The 24,664-nt window shown below is 39.4% G+C and overlaps 1 protein-coding gene across 2 annotated transcripts in view; it reads right to left on the reverse strand.

The window, feature by feature from the left end:
* The window catches only part of slc12a5b (solute carrier family 12 member 5b), a 71,435-nt gene that overhangs the window by 13,371 nt on the left and 33,400 nt on the right, over nucleotides 1-24,664 (reverse strand). For both annotated transcript variants that reach the window (XR_009817489.2, XM_061981471.2), the window contains exons 5-15: nucleotides 19,405-19,459; nucleotides 19,201-19,331; nucleotides 10,723-10,970; nucleotides 10,430-10,641; nucleotides 10,177-10,344; nucleotides 8,479-8,577; nucleotides 8,292-8,349; nucleotides 8,015-8,189; nucleotides 7,028-7,146; nucleotides 6,825-6,923; nucleotides 5,028-5,147 (exon numbers count right to left, since the gene is read on the reverse strand). Coding sequence is in view for 1 of the 2 variants with exons in the window: in XM_061981471.2 (XP_061837455.1) it covers nucleotides 5,028-5,147; nucleotides 6,825-6,923; nucleotides 7,028-7,146; nucleotides 8,015-8,189; nucleotides 8,292-8,349; nucleotides 8,479-8,577; nucleotides 10,177-10,344; nucleotides 10,430-10,641; nucleotides 10,723-10,970; nucleotides 19,201-19,331; nucleotides 19,405-19,459 (1,484 nt within the window). In the remaining variant the exon portion in view is untranslated. The remainder of the gene's footprint in view (nucleotides 1-5,027; nucleotides 5,148-6,824; nucleotides 6,924-7,027; nucleotides 7,147-8,014; nucleotides 8,190-8,291; nucleotides 8,350-8,478; nucleotides 8,578-10,176; nucleotides 10,345-10,429; nucleotides 10,642-10,722; nucleotides 10,971-19,200; nucleotides 19,332-19,404; nucleotides 19,460-24,664) is intronic.

Genomic DNA, 24,664 nt, shown 5'->3' on the forward strand with positions numbered 1-24,664 from the left:
ACAGCAGAATATGTACACCGCTTTCCGCCCGAGTGCAGCTGGAATAGGCTTCAGCAACCCCCAAGACCCCGAGAGGGACGAGCGGTAGAAAGTGGATGGATGGATGGAGGTTTGAATCTTAAAGATCGGAAAATGTACTGAAACATAATTTGACTATAGAAATAACAAATGTATTTCGTAATAGTTCGAATTAAACTATTTGACTCAAAGATGTAAGATTTCTAATAAAGATTTATTCTTTTGGTCCTTTCTGAGATTTGAACCCACCTTGCTCAGAGTAGTAAGGCATGTGTTTTGTCCTTTTGGCTAAACAGCGGAGATGTCAAGATTCTGCCTGATTGTGGTTGTTAAAGGGAACGATTCAGCCGTTAAACATGACATCTAATTACCCAGAATCCTTGGTGCAACGATACGTTTTCAGCTCATTTTTGGGATATATTAACATATTTTTTATAATGGAATATATTATCTGATTGTATAAAACATTTACTTGCAAACAAGCTAACATTTAGAGAAAAAAGTCAACACCATAACTTATATAGATAGGGGAGATAAAGTTGTCCTCCTCAAAACAATAGCAAACTGTGTTCACTTCTTCAAATCATAGAAATGACACAATGTATGTATTACTTTACATTTTCTGTGATTCCCTGCTATTATAGGATTTCCTAAATGTGAAGTTTCACATAGAGTATATTACACAAGCAAAGTCCAATGTATATTATATAGCTTAAATAAGACAACATATTGCAGATGAGTCTTTAAAGGGGATTATTCTTTATTCTTCAAAATGACTTCATTACCCAGGATGCATTTCTATGAAAGTATTGCGCTTTTAATGATTTCAGACTAAATGTTTTTTTACTACAAAAAATATATTTTCCGATAATGAACATTTATTTGCATTCAGGGTTATTTTTAGGAACAAATAAAAGTCAACGAAAGTGAGAATGGTGGAATCAGTACCAATTGCATTGCATTGCATCATGAATACCGTAAAATCTGGGAATTTTTCGGCTTACAAAAATGAATAGAATCATTGTCCTGACTGAGACAAATGTTATAATGGTGGAACGATTAAAATTGGTTGAAAGATTTAGGAGAAGAAGCAGATGGAAAAAAGGGGGAAAATACTGGAAAATTATGAATTTCAGTAAAACAGGTAATTTTTGGAAAGGTTTGTTGAAAGAGCATACATGTCCTCAATGTGCTGAACATTTTGATGATTGAATGGAATCAACGTGGACAGTGTGGGAGTTGCAGACGTCCGAAAAACGAAGCAGATTGAGAACTTGAGTTTATGCAATTATGTCAGGAATTGCGTGTGAATGCCCCAATCATTGCTGAAGCTGAATTTAAAAGCTGAAGGACTGCAGAATTAATTTTGAAAAAAGTTTGAAAGAACAGTAGGAATGGTTTGAAAATTAAAGAACTGAAGTTCAACTGAACTGCTAGTGGAACGTATACTGAATGATAGAAACGGTTTTACTATGAAATGGTTTGAATCTTAAAGATCGGAAACTGTACTGAAATGTACTATGAATATAGAAATGATAAATGTTGTAAAAGTTTGAATTAAACTATTTGACTCAAATATGTGAAATTGCCAAAAAAAATTGTTCAACTGGCCCCTTCCGGGTTTCAAACTCACATTACTCGGATGAAAGGTATGGCATTATCCACTAGGTCAGGGGTCTGCAACCTGCGGCTCTAGAACCACTTGCGGCTCTTTAGCGCCGCCCTAGTGGCTCCCTGGAGCTTTTTTTTTAAATTTATGAAAATAAAAAAAGATGGGGGAAAAATATATTTTTGTTTTAATATGGTTTCTGTAGGGGGACAAACATGACACAATCCTTCCTAATTGTTAGAAATCCCACTGTTTATATTAAACATGCTTATCTGATGAGAGTATTTGGTGAGCGCTGTTTTGTCCTACTAATTTTGGCGGTCCTTGAACTGACCGTAGTTTGTTTACATGTATAACTTTCTTCAACGATGCTACAGAAAGACATATTTTATGCCACTCCTTCTTTGTCTCATTTTGTCCACCAAAATTTTTATGCTGTGCGCGAATGCACAAAGGTGAACTTTGTTGATGTTATTGACTTGTTTGGAGTGCTAATCAGGCATATTTGGCAAGCTAATCGATGCTAACATGCTATTTAGGCTAGCTGCATGTACATATTGCATCATTATGCCTCGTTTAAGGATGTCCGATAATGGCTTTTTGCCAATAGCCGATATTCCGATATTGTCCAACTCTTAATTACCGATACCGATATCAACCGATACCGATATCAACCGATACTGATATATACAGTTGTGGAATTAACACATTATTATGCCTAATTTGGACAACCAGGTATGGTGAAGATAAGGTCCTTTTTTAAAAAATTAATAAAATAAAATAAGATAAATAGATTAAAAACATTTTCTTGAATAAAAAAGAAAGCAAAATAATATAAAAACAGTTACATAGAAACTAGTAATGAATGAAAATGAGTAAAATTAACTGTTAAAGGTTAGTACTATTAGTGGACCAGCAGCACGCACAATCATGTGTGCTTACGGACTGTATCCCTTGCAGACTGTATTGATATATATTGATATATAATGTAGGAACCAGAATATTAATAACAGAAAGAAACTACCCTTTTGTGTGAATGAGTGTGAATGAGTGTAAATGGGGGAGGGAGATTTTTGGGGTTGGTGTAGTAATTGTAAGAGTATCTTGTGTTTTTTATGTTGATTTAATAAAAAAAAGAAAAAGAAATAAACAAAAAAACGATACCGATAATAAAAAAAACGATACCGATATTTTCCGATATTACATTTTAAAGCATTTATCGGACATCTCTAGCCTTGTTTGTAGGTATATTTGAGCTCATTTAATTTCCTTAACTTAACTTAAACTATCATTTTGATAGTAAGCTAATATAGCTAATAAAGACACTTATATCATGTATTGACTTCATTATATCCCTTATAGAAGGCTTTAATTTTTTTGCGGCTCCAGACAGATTTTTTTTTTGTATTTTTGGTCCAACATGACTCTTCCAACATTTTGGGTTGCCGACCCCTGCACTAGATCAAATAGCCTAGTTACCAAACTATTGTCCAAATTAGTTTCTTAAAGGGAGCCATAACCATTGAAGATAAATTCAATGCTGCAACATTACTATGTTTTCAGCTCACTTTGGATCTAAAGCAACTTTTTTATTACAATGAAATATGTTACATAATTAAATGAAACCTTTACTTGCAAACAAGATAACATTTAGGGGGAAAAAAAGTTGAAACTATAACCCATATTAGTAGGGGAAGTACAGACATCTCTGGCCAAATGATGGCATTTGGAGCCCAAATCTGTAAGTTTTCAAAGATAATGCATTGCACATGTTAATGTTGGATTATTGCTTAAATTAAGTTCAATGGACTTGTTTGGCTATCTGAAACTTCTCAATACGTAAGGCACACATCTCACAGTCATTAAATTAAAGTTATGAGAGACTAATTAGTAATATATATATGATATATATGCAGAGCCGGCCCAAGGCATAAGCGTACTAAGCGCTTGCTTAGGGCCCCGCGGCCACCAGGGGGCCCCCAAAAGCAATTAACAAAAAAAAAATTATTTTTATTTTTTGCATGTACGAGTCTGACTGATGATTTCCAAATGATCAAAGATATATTATAGTACAAAAACACAATTTAAGGTCAACATTTTTGCACATTGCTGTTTCAGGTTTTTGTTACCAAAAATAATAAAGTGAATCAGAATCAGCTTTATTGTCCAGTTATGTTTAACACATATGGAATTTAACTTCAGTAGACTGCGCTCTCTTTGTACAAAGTAAACATTAAATATGAACAATTAACTAAAAATATAAACTAGTAATTAAAGACTAATATGTACAAGACTGATGAGACAAGATGACACTTTTACTGTAAATACAAAGCTTTATCACTTGGACTGTTCAACCCCAGGCCACTCTTGTAGCTGAATGTTTTCTACATTTTAAGATTAGGAACCATATGTGGCACTCTGGACATCATTCGTTCATTCATTGGTATTATTTATGTTCTTAACTGGGCCACCCCCATATCTTTATAAATGACAAGTCATTTGTAAAGACATGCCAGGCTGACAATAGGATAATGTAAACAACACTGCCAGAGCCGCAATGAGTTTATATATTATTTATATATTATTGGCAGAAATAGAGGGCCCCAAAATCAAATTTTGCTTAGGGCCCCATGGAGGCTTGGGCCGGCACTGTATATATGAGTAATACAAGTTATTATTCCTCAAAATATAAAGAATGCTGTCACTGTGTACTCATAATGCAACAGGCTAAAATAACAGCATTACCCAGAAGGCATTTCTGCGAAAGTATTATTATTATTATTTTTGCTAATTTCAGACTAAATAAATTGTTTTTTTTTTACCACAACAAATATATTTTCAGATAATGTTGAACATTCAAGGTTATTTTTAGGGAGGAAAAAAAAAGGCAAACGTAAGTGAGAATGGTGGGCTGAGTACCAACTGTATTGTTTAATATTATGGAAAATCATGTAGGAATGTTTCGGCTTTAATAAACATATAGCTGTTTTGTCCTGACTAAGACAAACATTTCAATGGTGGAACAGTTAAAATTGCTTGAAAGCCGTGGGATAAGAAGCAGAAAGAAAAAAATGAATTACAGTAAAACTTATTGGCATTCACACAATAAATAGATGAAAAATAATGCGGAAAAGCATTTTGGCATTCACACAACTACAAAAGTATGCTCCATTCACACTAACCGTGTTACAGAAACAGTCAGTTTGGCATTACCATGACTTTAACCACAACCAGAATCAAACAAGCTGTTTTGTAACAAGTGATACTACCGGTATGCCACTCCCTCTACGCAAGTGTGTGGTGTAGAAACATAACCAACAGTCTTAACTCAACTTAACTTATTTAAGCAGATCTTACCAGATATGCTAAGTAACAGCTTCATCATATGATGACAACTTACCCACAGAATTCAATGTACTTATAGATGCATGTGGCGATTCCCATGGCAACAATGGCATAATACCAGGAACAGATGAACATAAGTGAGAGGCACAAACTCATACCCAGGAATGATAGAGCCCTGTGGGAGAGAAGATATTGCATTTGAATAAAATTGGGAATTTCTGCCAGAATCATAAAACAACTTGCCTGCAGATACAGTTTTATGACACATTCAGGCTACCGGTGCTCCAATTTCCTCCTCTCATACTACTGAGAATTATCTTGCAGAACTATTTTTATAATGACAGTAGATGAACGGATGGATGAATTTTGTTGATACCCTGCCCTACACCAAAATCGGACTTGCTGAAATAGTTGAAAACAAACAAAAGTGGAACGAGTTATTAAAAATGTACAAATGTAAATCAGAATTTGCTTTGATGGATTCATTTTGTTGATACACCAAAATCGGACTTGCTGAAATAGTTGAAAACAAACAAAAGTGGAAAGAGTTATTAAAACTGTACAAATGTAAATCAGAATTTGCTTTTGAATTGTGGTTACATAGAAGTGTTAAAAAGCTAACTAATGACAAAATGGATGGCACCCTTAACCTAATATTTAGTTGCATAACCTTTTGAAACAGTTTTCGCAATTGAGTGCTTCATGTAACTCTCAATTGGACTCCTGCATGTGTTTATTCTTTGGCTTTTAACACTACGTGAGTTGTGTGGTCTTCTGTCCTCTGTGTTTTGTTTTTTTTTAAATAAATTTTGATTTCTATTTACTATTTTACGTTTTAATTGGTTCTACCCTTTAAAATCGTTTTTAATCATAATTATTTTTATATTGGTTTTATATTTATTTATTTTTTGTTTTTATTCAGTCATTGGTGGAGCATAATATTGTTTTTAATATTGTTTTTAACATGGCTGTGCAGCACTTTGGAAATATTCTTGTTGTTCAAATGTGCTATATAAATAAGGTAGATTGGATTGGATTGGATTGTGGACAGGTATTGTGGACCAGACCCAATGAGCAAACCGCTCCAGCTCTCTCAGGTATCTCAGGATTCTCCGGAATGCATGTTTGCATGTTTGGGATCTTTCCACAGATGTTCCATCTGATTTAAATTAAGGTTCAGAGAGGGTCCGTTGAGAATAGTTCTACATACAGTATGTTTTGCCCTTAGCCATTCTTGAGTTGAGTTTTTGTCTGAGTTTGTTTTGGGTTATTGACTATTGGAGGACCTGTGACTGAGAGCAAGCTTTTGACACTGCATGGTCAACACACTTCATTGCTCAGATCAAATGCACTCCATATGGGATACAGCAAAGCAGCCTTAGAACATAACCAAGGCTCCTCTATCTTTCACAGTACTGAAGTGTTCTTTTCACTCTGCTTCATTTTTATAAAATAAAGCTGGTATGACTTGCCAAAAGCTTCAGATTTGTCTCCCAGACACTTTGCAGATCATCAATATGCATTTTGAAAAAAAATCCCAATACATTTGTAATGATTACTTTTGAGTTATTTCAGTGACCATTGAGGATTTTTCTCTTTCACAGAAGGGGAACAACAATTTTATCCTGGTCTGTACCCTTTAAATACTTCAAATGTATATAGGTCTGTGAATCAAAATACAAAAATATGTACTATTGCAAGCTTTGTCCAGGTTATTCACAATCAATTGGTATTTTTCTTTAAAAAAATCTCATTTATTTTATAGTCATCCTGCCTGCCTTGATAGGAAACATCTACCTTAATGGATGTAAAATCATCACTGTTGTTTCAAGTTAGAAATATTGCAACTCACCAATGGTAGAACTTAAAGCGAGGCCTCCAGTTTGGTGTCCTCAGTAAAGTTTGCAAAGCACAGGCAAGGTTAACAAACATATAGCACATCAAGAAGAACCTGAAAACCACGGGCAGATGACAAGAAAGAGGAGTTGTACAGCATAGCAGTAAGACCTGTGCAACAGTGAAATTGCTGTACGCAATGATTGACAGTGAAATTACATGGAAAGGATTGGTGCCACTGCATCCAAAGAGGCGATAATGATGCCAATTTCACAAATTCCAGCCGTGAGCAGAAGGGCCCAGGTAGGCTCTCCATTGGCTTTACCATGTCCAAACACCTGCAGCATTAACAACGGGAACTGATCAGTCATATCTTTAAACTTTTCTAGAAAAAAGACTTGTTGATTTCTTTGGCGTATGCTTTGGTGACTTTTTATTTGTATTTTTTATAAGTAGGTGCCGTATATTACCAAATAGTAGCCCGGGCGTTTATTTCACAAAATCGATTTTGGAGACAGGCATTTAAAAGAAGCAGGCGGTTATTTGAACAAGGCTTTTATTTATTTTTGCACCAGCCTGCACCAGGCCATGATTTGGTTACAATGGTTACTGTCCAGTATTTTTTTTTCGTTCAAAAAACTTTAAATGTAAAACCTATTGTAAACATACAAACAAAAAAACAAGAGATCAACATGAGGTAGGCTATCAAAATACAAGAGATCAACAAGGCCTCAATGTGGCAGTAGTGCAACAATTGTCAAATAGAATACCAATACTAAAAATAAATAATTTTTTTAAATAAAGTAGCCTACCGGGAAAAATAAAATTATGGTACCAAGTACTCAAGTATAAAACCCACCATCAAAACAGAACAATAATACTGTCACTTAAATAAAATAAAGGCTACAGTACTCCAAGTTTCAAATAAAGCAGCATACAGGAAAAATAAAATAATGGAACCAAGTACTCTATAAAACCATCAAAACAATAATACTGCAGCAAACGTAACCCCAGTAGCATTTTAATCTAAATTATGCAAATAACAGCCCATGGGCGGCTATTTGGACATAGGCGGTTATTAGGAAGAGGCGGTTAATTCACAAAATGGGGTCAGACCCCGGGCGGCTATTAGAACATGAGCGGTTATTTGCCCAAGGGCGTTTATTTGGTAATATACGGTATTTGACTACCAGCGAATCAACTCACTCGAAGAAATGGTATGATTCCATCCCTAGAAATAGCTTGTAGGAGACGTGGAGCTCCAGTCAGACTTTGAAGTCCTGCTCCACAGGTGGAAAAGAATGAGCCAACTACAATGACCCATGGAGAGGGCCATGCCAGGGTCCCAATCACCAAATTACCATTGACACCTTCACCAAACCTGAGACGTGAAGACAAATCAAAAAGCTAAAATAAAAGGGTAGTGCTGACTTTGCAAGGATTAGTTCTAGGTTTAATAACAAAAAACAAAAGTGATACCTACTTGTCTCTTAATACAACACCCTCTATACAGGCACCAAAAAGCACCACACAGGACATATCTGATTGGGCTGTCTAAGGAATATGTCAGTAGACATGTTTGAGATGAAACAACACAACAATGATATGGCTGTTGTGTTAAATACATTTTGTGTCTGATTATGGGCGCTGCCTGATTTGTTGAAGGATACACACAATAGATGTGGTGGTGATGGCTGCAATGGTGCCAATAGGGATGGACTTCTGAGCATCACGCAGGTCTCCAGATCGGTTTGAACCTGCCATGATACCTGTAATGGGAGCGAGGACCAAAGTCAACAATTGACCACCTACCATTAACATTTTATATAGCCTTATATTACCACTAAATATAGAAGTTGTGCTTTATTTAGGATATTAGAATAGTAAGGATTTCTCTGGAACAATGTCCCCTCTAAAAGCACCCTTTAAAATAGTTGTAATATACTGTAAATATATGAACAAAAATGTAAAAATGAACAACAACCATTTTCTCTGTTAACACAAGCATACTTTCAAATGGTGTATTCCTTCTACAAATCTTACAGTCTAATTTACTCAGAAATTAAATGACTAACATGTCTTGGCTTGGGCCTTCCACTGTGCAGTTTTTGCATATTCTAGAAAGACTAAAACACTTCAAATTTTACGTACATGTGAATGCAAATGTGCGTTTGGCAAAACGCTTCATTATAAACGCTGAACTCTTGCCAAGCCATTGGTAATACTTTAATACTGTAGATTCATATTTTAACTGGCACACTGCACTATCTAAAACATGTCAAAGAGAGCCAGTGGGAAGTACCATAATGTGTAATGTTTACCACATTATGGGCCTGATCTACTAGATGTTTGCATGTGTTAGAACAGCGCATGCAAAGCTGATCTACTAAACTTGTGTGCAGAGGATTGTTTCTCCTAAATACGATAGCAATATATTGCAAGTGCAATCCATTTAGTGTGTCAATGTTTATGTACTATATATGTAGAACATATGCTGATTATCAGAACGCCCACCAGACTGGGAAGTGGGGATGCAAATATATTCATTTTGCACTCGCAATGTGATTTGTTAAGACTGAAATTGTTTTGTGACTGCTGTTTTGTGTCAATACAGTATTTATCACAATTGAAATGTGCGTGCAAACTGGCAAAATTGCGCACAAATGGTTGTGGGTAAGGAGGTGATCGCCCTGCAAAGACAGATGATGGAGAGAGAATCCTACTGCCTGTGTCAACATAAATTGACAGTCACAAATAAAACTAATTATAGACATATTGTCAGCAATCATTTTTGAATTTTATAGCTGCTAGCTAACTTTTATGCCGTAAATCTTTTTTCATATAGGAGTTATATATATCTCCTATATGGAAAAACTTCTTGCAACATGCATTTTAATGCATTTTTAAATTATTCCAGACGCACAATCTCAACACCCATAATGCACTTTTGGCGTGCTAAAGGTAGGTTATGCCAGTAGCTCTTACTTCTACAGTATATAGTCCAGAAAAGGTGGTGTGTGCTGCATATATATAACGAAACAGCACAGGTAGGATCGTTGGAGCATATGATATAGGGAATGTGGAATGTCTCCTTGAGCACAGCTGGTAGTACACAGAAAGTGCTCATTTAAATAATATGGCCTGTACCACTTTTGCACTTGTTATTAGTTGCTTATTAAGTCTTAGTAGATTACCCCCAACACGCCCACTAATAGTACACTCAATTTTAGAGTTTGCACACATTATTTATCGCATGGTTTTTGGATCTTAGTAGACCAGGCCCTTAATGTAGTTTACAGAGTAGTGTCAACTATTGTTGGCAATTTGTAGAATCAGACAATCGTGTCAACTTCCATGGTATTTTTAACCTGTGACGGATGGGAAGTATATCCCCACTAGCAGTGTGAAGAAGCTGGTAATGTCAGCAAGCACAAATCGGTTGGTGCTGGTAGCAGAAGTGTCTGGATCTACTTGTGATGCAAGTCCTCTCTTCTCCACAATTACCCCCTTTTCCAGATAATTGCCAAACAGGTTTTCTAGAAGATGAACGTAACGTCAGCTGGATTTATTTTATGTTTTTTTTAAATGGGTCATGTGATGACAACTGAGGCACAGATTTACCTGCCAGGATCCCACTCGTAACCCCAGGAATGCCCTGTATCTCAGTGACATCGTTGTTGATGAAGTATTCATCACAGGTCGCGTTGAGGTACTCAGAATCACAGAACGAGCGCCATAGTTTGGTGGTTACTGTGTCGTTGTCTATTTCAACGACCTTTGCGCAGACGTCATAGCCTTTGGAGACAAGAGTGCGATTTCCCAAGAGGCAAACCCTGCAGAGAAAGTCGAGAAAAGAGGGTAATTGTCACATACTTGTGCGACCACAAAATCCTCAAAAATGTCAATTTACTTACGGGAAGACAGGTGAGTCAATAGCGGTTTTAATGACTCCCGCATAGACAGCTAGAATGGAGAGGATGACACAGGCGAGAAAGACCAGTGCCAGCTTGTTGACATATTTCACCCCAACAAACACCACCAGAGCCATGAAGCTCAGAACAATGGTGCCGTACACCCGCATATTATTTAGAAGGGCGACCTCTGCCTCCAGCCCTTCCAAGCCCTCGATCTTGAAGATGGCTGCCTGAGGAACAATATAAATCTGACAGAATGGAAGATAGAGGAAGCACATTAGAAGGTTGGTGAAATGTTTTTTTTAAAAGCCAACAGTCCAGTTCATTTACACTGAAAAACAGGGGTGGGGACCGAAATATTATATATATTTATATTTTAGTTTTCCTTTGGGTGGGGTTTGGGGGCACTCCCAGTGCCTGCCTGCCCTGTATGGGTCAGTGTCTTGTGCTACTGCAGCCGGGCTGCATGCCTGGGACCCTGGATCATGCTATCCACACACTTCCGGATGCCCGTCTTGGTTGGGGACTGCTGGGTCTCGTCTCGCATCTATCGTGGTACCTCAGTGCGTTGCATTGTATTCTGCGGTGTTGCATGGCAGCTAGCTGCTTTTAGGTAGTGACCTTGTGTGTCGGCATGTCTGTGATCTCCTCCTTAAATTTCCTCCCTTTTTTCTCTTTCTTCATGTAGAGAATTCACCAGGGCAGTTGCTGGATGTTCCATCTCCATCGTTGGTGTCTCTGCAGGTATAGAGCAGGTGGTTCCCGTGGCCCTGTGCTGAGCGGTCCTGCTGCGGCTGATTTGGGTGGGGAGGCCTGTGGCGGGCCTCACCGTGTTCTCTTGGGGGATGAGGGTTGGACTCATGGGGCCCAGTTGCGTGTGGGGCAGGTTGGTCTTTCTGTCTGGCTACGAGGAGTCCCTGGGCCCCTCGGGGCGGGGCGTCCCGTCTTTTTGCCCGCATGGGGTGTGGTTTCTCGCTTGCTTGGGGGCTGGCTGTCTCCTGCTTCTCTCGTGCCCTGTCCTCTGCCGGGCGCGTCTGTCTACGGCCTGCCACTGGCCTGCTTGGTAACAGGGTGGGCCCGTCACTGGCCGGCCTGCCTGCCTGAGGCCGGTGGTCCCTTGTTCCCTGGGTACCGCACCTGCTGTTTTGGGTTTGGCTCTTTGGGTGGCTGGGGCCGTACTTTGGCTCCCGCACATACCGGTAGACATATATATTGTGTATACAAACACACATACATACGCATATAAACAGAATTTTTCTTGCATAAATACATACAGACGTGCATTTATTATAACATATATACATGCACACAAAGGTACTTACGCCCATACATAGGTACTAGGGGTGTAAAAATTAATGGGTACAAACCAATAACCGATTTCAACTTTAGAGATGTGCATACATTTTTTGGCGAGCCTAAAGATCGATATATATGTAGTGTGGATCGGTTGGTGTTCGGTCATAAATTGGTTGATTGTACAAACCCCAAAACCAGTGAAGTTGGCACGTTGTGTAAATCGTAAATAAAAACAGAATACAATGATTTGCAAATCCTTTTCAACCTACAGTCAATTGAATAGACTGCAAAGACAAGATACTTAATGTTTGAACTGTACTCTGGAATGCCCTCCCGGTAACGGTTAGAGATGCTATCTCAGTAGAAGCATTTAAGTCCCATCTTAAAACTCATTTGTATACCATACTTGCCAACCTTGAGACCTCCGATTTCGGGAGGTGAGGGGTGGGGGGGCGTGGTCGGGGTGGGGTGGGGGCGTGGTTGGGGGCGTGGCTAAGAGGGGAGGAGTATATTTACAGCTAGAATTCACCAAGTCAAGTATTTCATATATATATACAGTATATATATATATATATATATATATATATATATATATATATATACATATTAGAGATGCGCGGATAGGCAATTATTTCATCCGCAACCGCATCAGAAAGTCGTCGACCATCCGCCATCCACCCGATGTAACATTTGATCAGAACCGCACCCGCCCGCCATCCGCCCGCACCCGCCCGTTGTTATATATCTAATATAGACGATGCAAGGCATTAGTGAGGCATACCTGCCAACTACTCCGGTTTTCCCGTAATTCGTACGGTTTTCATCAACCTATTCCGGGTTACGGTTGCAGTGATAAAAAATACGGTTTTTCATTAATTAAAAAAAAAAAGGGTGAAAACTACGCGAATTGCACCTTGTGCAGACAAGATTTTTTGATCGGACACGAAGGAATTAGCGATGTAAAAGACCATGTTGGGACAAAAAAACACAAGTCTAATGCCGTTGCTAGCGATACAAGTGGAAAACTTTCAACGTTTTTCGTCGCCCAAACAGATTCTTTGGATGTGATAAATGCCGAAGTTTTATTTACGGAGGCAATAATTGAGCATGGACTTCCAATCGCACTGGCTGATCACATGGGACAGTTAAATGTTTGTAATGCAACCTTTAAAAATCATTACGCGGTGATCGCGGTCCCAAAAATAAACTTTTCTTGCATGATAATGTCCAGAAAAACTCGCTTTATATTACTATAGAGTCCTTTTAACGAATGAGTTTGATGGTTTATCACAAACCTTAAATGAAAGAAGTCCTTTGTTCTCCTGCACCATGCATGCACTTTGGCCTTGCTTCGTGTTTGGTGCGCAATCCTGTCGGCTGTATTTCACAGCACGTCTTTGACAACTTCAAGTGGCATAAAACATTTAAAACAAAGGGGTTATAGGAACAATCACTTTCAGTGTTTTATGCCACTTCAAGTTGTCAAAGACGGTATGCTGGTGCCCGACTGCCACAAGTGAAGCAAACATTTGAAACAAAGGGGTTATAGGAACAATCACTTTCAGTGTTTTATGCCACTTCAAGTAAACTTATCATAAAGTTACCATATCATTTTTGCAGTATGATCAATCTGATAGAATAAATTTGGATTTTAGCCACAAAAAGGTAATTACACCAATGTTATCTATTGGAATTAAAAGTTAAAAGTGTTTATACTATTTATGCTTTCAAGTCCAAGTTGAAGAAATCTTGTTAAATGTTGACAGCATAACTACCAAAATACAGAAGTATGTCCTTAATATTTTTGCAGTGCTATTTCTGTTGAAAAGTTAAAATGATTACATTAGAGATGTGATGTGCCACTTTTCAAGTGTCTGATGGCTTAAATTAATTTTCATTAATTTTTCATATTTTGAATTCTTTTGAAAGGCTTACAAAAAAACTGCATTTGAATTGTAATTCCATGCTATTGACAGGACTATTAATTTTAATGAAGTTAGCTTACCATGTTTACAGTATGATAATTGTGATAGAAATGTGAATTTTAGGCACAGAATATTTTTTACAATTGAATAAGGCAGTAGATTATACAAGCTTGGACAGAAAGTTAATAATGACACCAATTTTTTTTTTATGGAATTGTTTAGTACTGTTTTACCATTTGTTTACTGTAAAAAGTGTTTATACTGTTTATACTTTCAATTAACAAATTGAAGTCTTGTGAAAGGTTGACAGGATAACTGGCATTAACTGTCAAAATAATTTCAAACTATTGAAGTTAGCTTACAGAATAAACATGTCAATCAACCCATATGATTTTTGCTGTAATATTTTTGTTTTGAAAAGTCACTGTGACTGATAGAAAAGTGATGGTTTTAGCAACATTTTAACCTGTCTGAATGCTAATAATCATTTTGCGTCGGGGGGCGAAGCCCTGAACCCTCCACCAGGACTTTGTCCTGGACCTACCGGGGCCTGCGGCCCTTGGACCCTGGCTACTAGGTTTTTCTGATTTAAAAGTTGGCAGGTATGGTGAGGTTATAAAGCTTTTGCCTGTTAAAGAAAGGAGACTGATCCAACGCAGCACAGACTTGCGCGTGCCACGCTGTCACGACCCAGACGCACACCAGTGCGCAATCATATGGGAGCCGCGCTGAGCGCACCTCCAAGCGCGTCTCGCTGCCGGCGACGGCCAGGTATGGGCCCACGCTCCAGCGCCATCCATTTTCAGGGCTAGTTGATTCGGCAGGTGGGTTGTTACACACTCCCTTAGCGGGTTCCGACTTCCATGGCCACCGTCCTGCTCTCTATATCAACCAGGGTGAGCCCCACCCCTTTCGTGAGCGCACTGCGCGCGGAGTGACCCCTGTTACGCGCCCCCGGCAACAGGGGTGGCAAGCAGGTAAGCTGCGCGGGCGGAGCGTGCGGAGTGACCCATGTTACGAGCCCCCGGCCACGGGGGTGGCGGGCAGGTAAGCTGCTTACCTGCTGCGCGTGACGCCGGCCGCGGCGAAAGCGGACGAGGCGGGGTGTCGGTGCGGTGGGCGCGGTAGTGACCCTGGATGTGCGTCGGGCCCTTCTCGCGGATCGCCTCAGCTACGGCTCCCGGTGGGGCCCTCTCGGGGGAAGGGGCCTCGGTCCCGGACCCCGGCGAGGCGTCCCTTCTCCGCTCCGTAAAAGTGTCCATCTCTTTTTTTTTTTTTCTTCTGTTGTGGCATATGCTGCAGGTGCCTGCTCGTTTTTCGTATGTGGGTAACAACATTTAACTATGTATATATATTATGTATATATATTTCCATCCATCCATCCATTTTCTACCGCTTGTCCTGTTCAGGGTCGCGGGGGGTGCTGGAGCCTATCTCAGCTGCATTCGGGGAATTGGTTTAACTGCCACCCGCAAAAAAAAAAAATCTAATTAATCCGCCCAACCCGACCCGCGAGCGGATAAAATCTTATTTTTTTTAATTTCATCCGCCCGATCCGCGGATAATCCGCGGACTCCGCGGTTGTGTCCGCAAACCGCGCATCTCTAGCACACAGTGCATGTGGATCACATGTTACCATGGCGAGAAAACATGGAGAGACTGCCAGTTATCTAGTCTCCACCAGTTGCAGAAAATGTGCCATCAGTACAACTGGACAGTGCTGTTTCAGTTCCATCACCAGCACCATCAGTGAGTCAGACACAAACTAGTCTCATCATTGAACCAGATTCAAGGGCTGCTGAGTTGCCATCATCAGAAAACAGATCACCCACAACAAAAACCCCACCAGTGATCCGCAGTTACCCAGAAAGGTTTCGAGTACCACCAAAAAAACTGAATCTCTGAAGACAGTATAAAAATCTGTGTTAAAGATGTACAAATAATGTTTGTATAATAAGCATGCTATTGTTTACAAATGAGGGTTAAGAGTTCAGTACTAAAAAAAAAAAAGAATGTGGCTTAAGTACAGTTTTTTAATTGAGCTGCTGCATTTTTTTGGTTGGGTTGTTTGGGTGATCTATGTTTGTCTGTTGCCATCTCCTGGTGAATGTTGGCTATTGCGTACTGGGGTTACTTTTTGGTTGGCCAACGATTTACGTGGTGTTGCGCACTTGATGTCAAGTGTGTGAGTCTGTTCTGAAGTCTACAGTAAAGAGACGTACAGTACTTCATCACCTCGACTGGTTATTGCCTCTAACTCAATATATTACAACAACATTGCTCCATGCAGACTCTCCAGGTCCGCATGGAGCTGGAGGGGGCATGGCCTCCAGGTCCGCCTGAATTTCGGGAGATTTTCGGGAGAAAATTTGTCCCGGGAGGTTTTCAGGAGAGGCGCTGAATTTCGGGAGTCTCCCGGAAAATCCGGGAGGGTTGGCAAGTATGGCTTAAGTACAGTTTTTTAATTGAGCTGCTGCATTTTTTGGTTGGGTTGTTTGGGTGATCTATGTTTGTCTGTTGCCATCTCCTGGTGAATGTTGGCTATAGTGTACTGGGGTTACTTTTTGGTTGGCCAACAATTTACGTGGTGTTACGCACCTGACGTCAAGTGTGTGAGTCTGCTCTGAAGTCTACAGTAAAGAGACGTACTTCATCACCTCGCCTGTTTATTGCCTCCAACTCAATATATTACAACAACATTGCTCCATGCAGACTCTCCAGGTCCGCATGGAGCTGGAGGGGGCGTGGCCTCCAGGTCCGCCTGAATTTCGGGAGATTTTCGGGAGAAAATTTGTCCCGGGAGGTTTTCGGGAGAGGTGCTGAATTTCGGGAGTCTCCCGGAAAATCCGGGAGGGTTGGCAAGTATGTTGTATACTCTAGCCTTTAAATAGACCCCCCTTTTTAGACCAGTTGATCTGCTGTTTCTTTTTTTTTCTCCTCTGCCTCCTCGCCGGGTTATTCCGGTTCCGGTGACCATGGATGAAGTGCTGGCTGTGCGATGCCTGTGCATCGGTTGGGGACATCTCTGCGCTGCTGACCCGTCTCCGCTCGGGATGGTCTCCTGCTGGTCTCCTGCTGGCCCCACTATGGACTGGACTCTCACGACTATGTTAGATCCATTAAGGACTGTTCTTTCACAATATTATGTCACTCGACATCCATTGCTTTCTGTCTCCCCTAGAGAGGGGGGGTTACCCACATATGCGGTTTCTCATAGTCATTCACATCGACGTCCCTTATGTGGGCTCTGTACCGAGGATGTCGTTGTGGCTTGTACAGCCCTTTGAGACTTTTGTGATTTAGGGCTATATAAAAAAACATTGATTGATTTGATTGGTTGATTTTGGCCTGGGCTTGTTTGTTTGTTTGTTAGCAACATAACACAACCAGTTATGAACAGATTTGATGTCCAAAAAACAATTCCTTTATCTACGACAAGGATGAACACACTTCACTTACTGCTCACAGTGTTCAACGCCCCCAACTTGTCGGTCCCGCGCTGCGCAGAGGATTCTGGGAGATTTAGTTTATATACAGACCGAGCAAATGCTAAAACGCCAGAAAAAATTTACACTCACTAAGTTTTCGTTTGATTCCGTCACACATCATGGTATTATTGAGAAAACTTTGAAACGGAAATACCGCGGTATTTATGATACCGCTACATCCCTAATTATTATAATTCTAGCCATAGAACAGGAACCACAGGTGGGCTGATTGGTATGGTATCCTATTGGTATTGATACAACTGCACCCAGACAACATCACTTTCACAAAGGGGTGTTCACACATCATTTACCGTAGATGCCGGTTCATGGCAGTTCTCAAACTGCCGTGCACTGTGTCCCAGCAGTGGTGGAAAGCTTTTTTCAACACATTTCGAACACGGCACCAACGCAGATTGGTGCGGTAGTACCACGGCTCTCCCCAAAAGGGTGCCAGTGTGTGAGACCGTGTTTAACTCTGTGTCTAACTCTGTCGTCTCCATGTAGTTACCAAGTTTACATCGTGAAAGGCCGGAAGGAAAATGAGCCTGGTGGATTATGGCACTGTTAACACGGTATTATCACGGATCCAACGGTGCAAATACAGAGGCTGCCGTTCTTTACGGTGAAACCAGCAAGACAAATTTAACATGTTACATTTCTTTGGCGGCTCCCTGCAGTTCTAAGGGTTCATGGAGAATGAGTGACGGATGACCAGGGTTTGAGTACGGTGTTAACACAGTCTTTGGCAGTGTACGGAGAGTTGCCGAACCGCCATCTAAACCGGCAATGTCTGATCGCCTTTTCTCAAACAACCACAGTTAAACATAAAGTTTTGCATATCAGAGCTAAATAAATATTAAATATTGGGCCGAAACAGAATTGTAATTTGTGGAGGGGGCGTGGTCGGCGCGTCTCCTGCGGGAAGGGCGTGTGCATGGACCGGCTACGAAGCAGCTGACAGGTGAGTGGATTCCCCAGTTGAAGCGGGTTATCTAATCACCTGTCTCCTTTATTAGCAGCGTCCGAGGCCATGAGCGGGGAGGAGAGAGCAGGCAGACGAGGAGACACAGGAGCGAGCAGGAGGCCGCGAGCGAAAGCAGACCATTTGATGCCAACGAACAAAACAAAATAAAATACTTTGTTGCACTCTGAAATACGGGTCCAGCCATATATCCGCCACAGAGAGCCCACACCCACAAAGACCGTTTCATAATTGGATCATAAAATGTCCACAGTCTACCTGCATCTGAGGCTACTGTTAGGTCAAGCAGGAAGTGAATAACATAAACCCACAAATCAATTGCCAGGAGAAAATACTTACAAATGCTCACTCAGTGTTACTGAGGGCTTTAAACTCTAATTGAAGAAACTTCAAGAAGCACTGCTTGTCCAGAAAAGGTGTTAATGGTAATATGTAAACACACCATGTCAACATGGTCTAAAAAAGGTCTGGTGGGCATGTCATTTTTAAAAGATACTCCAGCCCTCTTTGGGATGACATTCCAGGTAGCTTTACATTTAATCCATCCGTCAAGGATGCTGTCCAGACATGTTCTTCCATGATTTGTCTTACATACCTGTGCCATTTTTAGTTTTTGTGAGTGAATAGTGAGTGAAAATCCCATAAGATTTTAGACATTCCTACTATTTAGACAACATTTGTCTCAAGGAAAAGCAGTCAGTGTTAATTCAAAGCGTACATCATCTCTCCTGCTGTGACACGTCTTAACAGAGTTCATGGGATTGCAACACATTTACCGGTTACTTACCAGCAGGATTTCAATGCACCCCAGGATGTACATGGCACCAGCAAAAGTGGTGCCCAAGTAAAAGCAAATCCCAACAGCGCCACCAAACTCAGGCCCAAGAGAGCGAGAGATCATGTAGTAGGAACCTCCAGCTGTGAGAGGACACAGGGTAAATAGTCGACTCACAAAAACACATTTATATAATTTTCTCAGACATCCACTTACCCGGAACTACTCCGTTTGTTGCGATGGCACTCATAGAAATAGCTGTGAGCATGGTCTGTAACGACAAACATACACACACATAGATGAGGCAACAACCGTTTGGAAAAAGTGGAAACATCATGGTTTTTACAATGATATCGATAACAAATTGTTGGTACAAATTCATTGGCCTGTTGCATATTTTAAGACCTCTTTAGATTTTTTTGTTCCTCCATGTACAGTAGATTAAACATTTTACATAAATGGACAATAGGATTTATAAAAGCTAGCATCATCTTCTTCAGCTTATTTGTTTTATCCGTCTTGTCTTTTAACAAAGAAACAAGGAAGTCACAATCTTCGTTCAATGAATGTTCTGCAATTTGTCGTCCCCAAAGTAAGAACTGAACTGGGCAAAAAAGCATTTAGGTTTTCAGCACCAAAGGCTTGAAATAACCTACAATCGAATCTTCAACTTCAAACCCTTGTTACATTAAATGAGTTTAAAGCTTCTGTGAAAGGTTTGCAGTCTACCTTGTCTGTATGCACATGTGTTATGTGAGCAAGTTTTAATGTTGTAAATTTGATGTTTTATGTGTTGTTTACTGTTTACTGTTTTTAATGTAACCTTGCTGCTGCCCTCTTGGCCAGGTCTCCCTTGGAAAAGAGATCTTAGATCTCAATAGGATTTTACCTGGTTAATTAAAGGCTAAATAAAAATAAATTAAGGTGGACAATAAGCTGATCAATAGGAGTGTGTCTGGTCGCTTAACTATCAAACTCATATATTTATTTATTACCTTTTCAAAAATCTTAGCTCATACTTGCCAACCTTGAGACCTCCGATTTCGGGAGGTGGGGGGTGGGGGCGTGGTCGGGGGTGGGGTGGGGCGTGGTTGGGGGCGTGGTTAAGAAGGGAGGAGTATATTGACAGCTAGAATTCACCAAGTCAAGTATTTCATACATATATATATATATATATATATATATATATATATATATATATATATATATATATATATGTATATATCTACATCCTGAAAATATGCAAACAAAACTGTGTTTAGATAATTGATACTTCAAACTTGCATAAATAAATATTAAGGAATATAACATAACTTGGCTTCTGAGAGTTTCAAAATGTAATGAATAAAATGCTAAAGTTGTTGATAAACAAGCAATTATTTTAATATTTAAATATGGTCATTTTAAATGAATTATTATGATAATTTCAAATCAATTATTTCAAATATGTTTATTTTAATGTATAATTCTATGGCTGGATGTAATAAGGAGTCAGGAAAAAATACAAATAAAAATACAATTAATTTTGATGTTTTTAGCAAAATATAGTAAACATGCATTTAGTTTTTTTAATTTTTTTTATTAATAAATATATTTATTTTTAGGTAAGATAAACATAATAATAAAATGTATCTCTAGTCTGGATGATTTAGTTCTTGTCACCCTGTGGTCCTCCCGTCATGAAAAAAGTCTTTCCTCACTCAGGTCCGCATGGAGCTGGAGGGGGCGTGGCTTCCAGCTCCGGCTGAAAATCGGGAGATTTTCGGGAGAATATTTGTCCCGGGAGGTTTTCGGGAGAGGCGCTGAATTTCGGGAGTCTCCCGGAAAATTCGGGAGGGTTGGCAAGTATGTCTTAGCTTGGCAGCAGCTCGCTGTTGGTCTTCAGACTCCTAATGTGACTTTTTACCGCAGTAACATTTTGTCTTGAAAACTAAGTTTTGGACTTTGCAGTAGACTTTGCACCATACTATTTCACTATACACATACACAACATAAAATATTTTGTTTTGAATTTTCTCTTGCAGATACCAATCAATCAAATTCTAAGCATTGCGGACACTGTGGGAGATGTTCTTTTGAAAGGTTTCTCTGTAACTTTTCTTGGCTTGCCAAGATTCAAATGGAATTTCAGGAAATGCTCAGCTTTATTGCTATACTACATGATGATGCCCTACAGGTAACATGTCTCAGTAAATGGTTAGACTCCTTGCCTTACAAGAGAAGGCACATTGAAGCATCCACTGGCAGCCTCCAGCATTAAAAAGGCCCTATCACGCAAAACCAACTTTTCACACCTGTTGTTACTTGCTGTTGTGTATTTGGAATCTCATAAGTCCCGAAATGTTTAAATCAAACCATGGAGGCATTGCAGAGATATTTATAAAAACCTATTTCCTCTAAATGAGTCGTTTGGAACTTGCTCTGTCCTGTGATTTATTTCACACCGGTGACGTCAGCAAAAAATACATGTATGGTAAAGTTTTACCCAAAGAGCTTTGCGTGAGTCCGCTATTGTAGTCCGACACTGTAGTTAATACGCTCCTTCATCTTCTCTATCCTTTTGTTGTGGGGCAGACTTTCTCGCACATGCACATGCATCCTCCGCTGCTGCTATTTTTAATACAAAGTAGTGTTTAATTCTAAATTAATCTGTCTGTAGACTCGCTATGGAAACGCTAAAAACTACAACATAAATGGCGGGGAAAAGACGCTGTCAACGTGGAGGCACGTAAATACGACTGACCAAAAAAATTACCCATCCTGAAGAGACGGTCAGAAAGCGGCTTGAAGACGGTTTGTAAAACGTAACCTATACAAAATTTGACCAAAGAACCACTAATACATGTTACGTAGACCACAAGAAAGTGTTTCAAGTGTATAAAAAAAAGTTCGTTTTGACCCGTTTAAAGTGGCTGTTATATTGTAACTTGTCTATACTAAACAATCTTGCTGTAGATTCCACAAACAAATTAGCCTTATTTGTTGTTGTTGCAATAGTCTATACCAGGGGTTCCCGTGTATGGCCCACCTGCGTCCACAATCTGGCCTGCGCGACGTCCCAATGTTAAAAAAAATAATAATTATATATATATATATAAAAAAAAAATATATATATATATATACATATATATATATATATATATATATATATATATATATATAGATCACTAATCACTAATTACCATGTTCTTATATTGGTATGTTACGTGGCGGTGAAAACCTGTCACTACGTATGCGTGTCTGTCTGAAAGAGCACTGGGGATATAGAGGCTTTACCGCCGGTTATACTGTAAATGTTTGCTATACTTCAGATATTGGTTTATCATGTTTGTTAAAGCTTTCCCTTCAGTTTGGTACCATATTAATATGCAGAGGTGGGTAGAGTAGCCAGAAATTGTACTCAAGTAAGAGTACCGTTACTTTAGAGATTTATTACTCAAGTAAAAGTAAGGAGTAGTCACTCAAATATTTACTTGAGTAAAAGTAAAAAGTATGTTGTGAAAAAACTACTCAAGTACTGATGAGTAACCTGTTTGTTTAATGATGACGGCAACAAATAATGCACAAAAACATAAAAATAGCAATGAGCAAATTCAGAGCCAAGAATATCTCTTAAGCAACTAAAACAATAATATATATTAAATAATAATACATCAACATCAAAAAATTAAGGCAAATTGAGCCACAATAACTTAACAGCCCTATAGGCTCAGTAGGCAGAGATTACAAAGGAAAATAACAAGTTAGCCTTTACGCAAACCGTAAACTGATAGGTGTGGGCTGCACCTGAGAACACACTGTGCACTTCTGATTGGTGTTTGTATGCATGCGTGAGTGTGTGCGTGTGTGTGTATCTCTGTCTGTCTATGAGGCTGCAGTGCGTTAATAAATGTCCCCACATGATGTACATTTGACAGTGATTCATGGCAGGGAAGCTAACACCAGTCTACGGTGACAGCCAAAATATCTACTAACGTTACTTACCGCGATGTGCTTCCTCAAATTTGGGGTGCCCACACTTTTTCAGCAGGCGAGCTACTTTTCAAATGACCAAGTCGAGGTGATCTACCTCATATATACATAAACATACACACATATATCATATATATGTATATATATATATATATATATCATATATATATATATATATACATACATACATTTATATATACAGTATATAATTTATATTTATTTATTTAGCAGTTTTTGTTCACATGTTAAAGGTGTTTTAATGAATATACATGAAGACAAGAATATAAGTTTGTGTATTACCTAATTCTGATGACTTGCATTGATTGGAATCAGACAGTAGTGCTGATAACGTCCACGTTTTCAAATGGAGGACAAAAATAGTTCCTCCTTTCTGTCTAATACCACATGAAAGTGGTTGGTTTTTAGGATCTTATTTGTCCAGCTTCCATATTGGTTTTTATACACTTTACAATAAATACATTGGCGGAAAACTCCGTAGCTTGCTAGCTTGTTTGCGCTGACTTTCGGAGACTCTTATTTTGTTAGCGTAGGTGCGATGGAGCGGCACTTTTATTGTGAAGACAGGAACTGTGCGGTCAGTCTTTGGGCTTTAGACGGGAGGCACGGTTGAAATAAAAAAGTGTATTTTTTCTTTCACACTTTTGATTGATTGATTGAAACTTTTATTAGTAGATTGCACAGTACAGTACATATTCTGTACAATTGACCACTAAATGGTAACCCCCCAATAAGTTTTTCAACTTGTTTAAGTCGGGGTCCACGTGTGACGGTCATGTGACCGCCTGGCTCTGTTTGATTGGTGAAACGGAGTCAAACGTCACCAGTGACTGCATTTGATTGGATGGCATGCGCTAGATCCTACTTTGAAGGTCTGTCTGACAAACCAAAACAAACAAAGCGTGCATTAACAGATCGATAAAAATTAGTAGCGAGTAGCGAGCTGAATGTAGATAAATGGAGCGGAGTAAAAGTAGCGTTCCTTCTCTATAAATATACTCAAGTAAAAGTAAAAGTATGTTGCATTAAAACTACTCTTAGAAGTACAATTTATCCCAAAAGTTACTCAAGTAGATGTAATGGAGTAAATGTAGCGCGTTACTACCCACCTCTGTTAATATGCAGGCTTAAATCATAGTGGCCACAAAAGTGAAGCTCAAAATTCAACGCGTTCAAAAAGAATCTACCCAACATCAAATTCTTGGATAGAAGGTATCCTGGGTGATTACTCATCTGTTTTTCATTGCTCATGTGAAATTTTTATCAAAATCTGATTGTGTGGCGGAGGCACCAATTCAATTGATTTCCATGCATTTCAACGAGCGACGTTGATTTTAGATACTGGAGTTTTGAGTTAAGAGCTCTGTCACGGAACCATTTAAGCTCGTACATTGAGTTAACAAGTGTAATCTAATCACGCTATGGCTGCAACAGCAGGATAAACTTTTGGTGGGTGGGTTTACTGGCAAAATATTTTATGCTAAGG

Source organism: Nerophis lumbriciformis, linkage group LG01 (assembly GCF_033978685.3).
Source record: "Nerophis lumbriciformis linkage group LG01, RoL_Nlum_v2.1, whole genome shotgun sequence".
NCBI lineage: Eukaryota > Metazoa > Chordata > Actinopteri > Syngnathiformes > Syngnathidae > Nerophis > Nerophis lumbriciformis.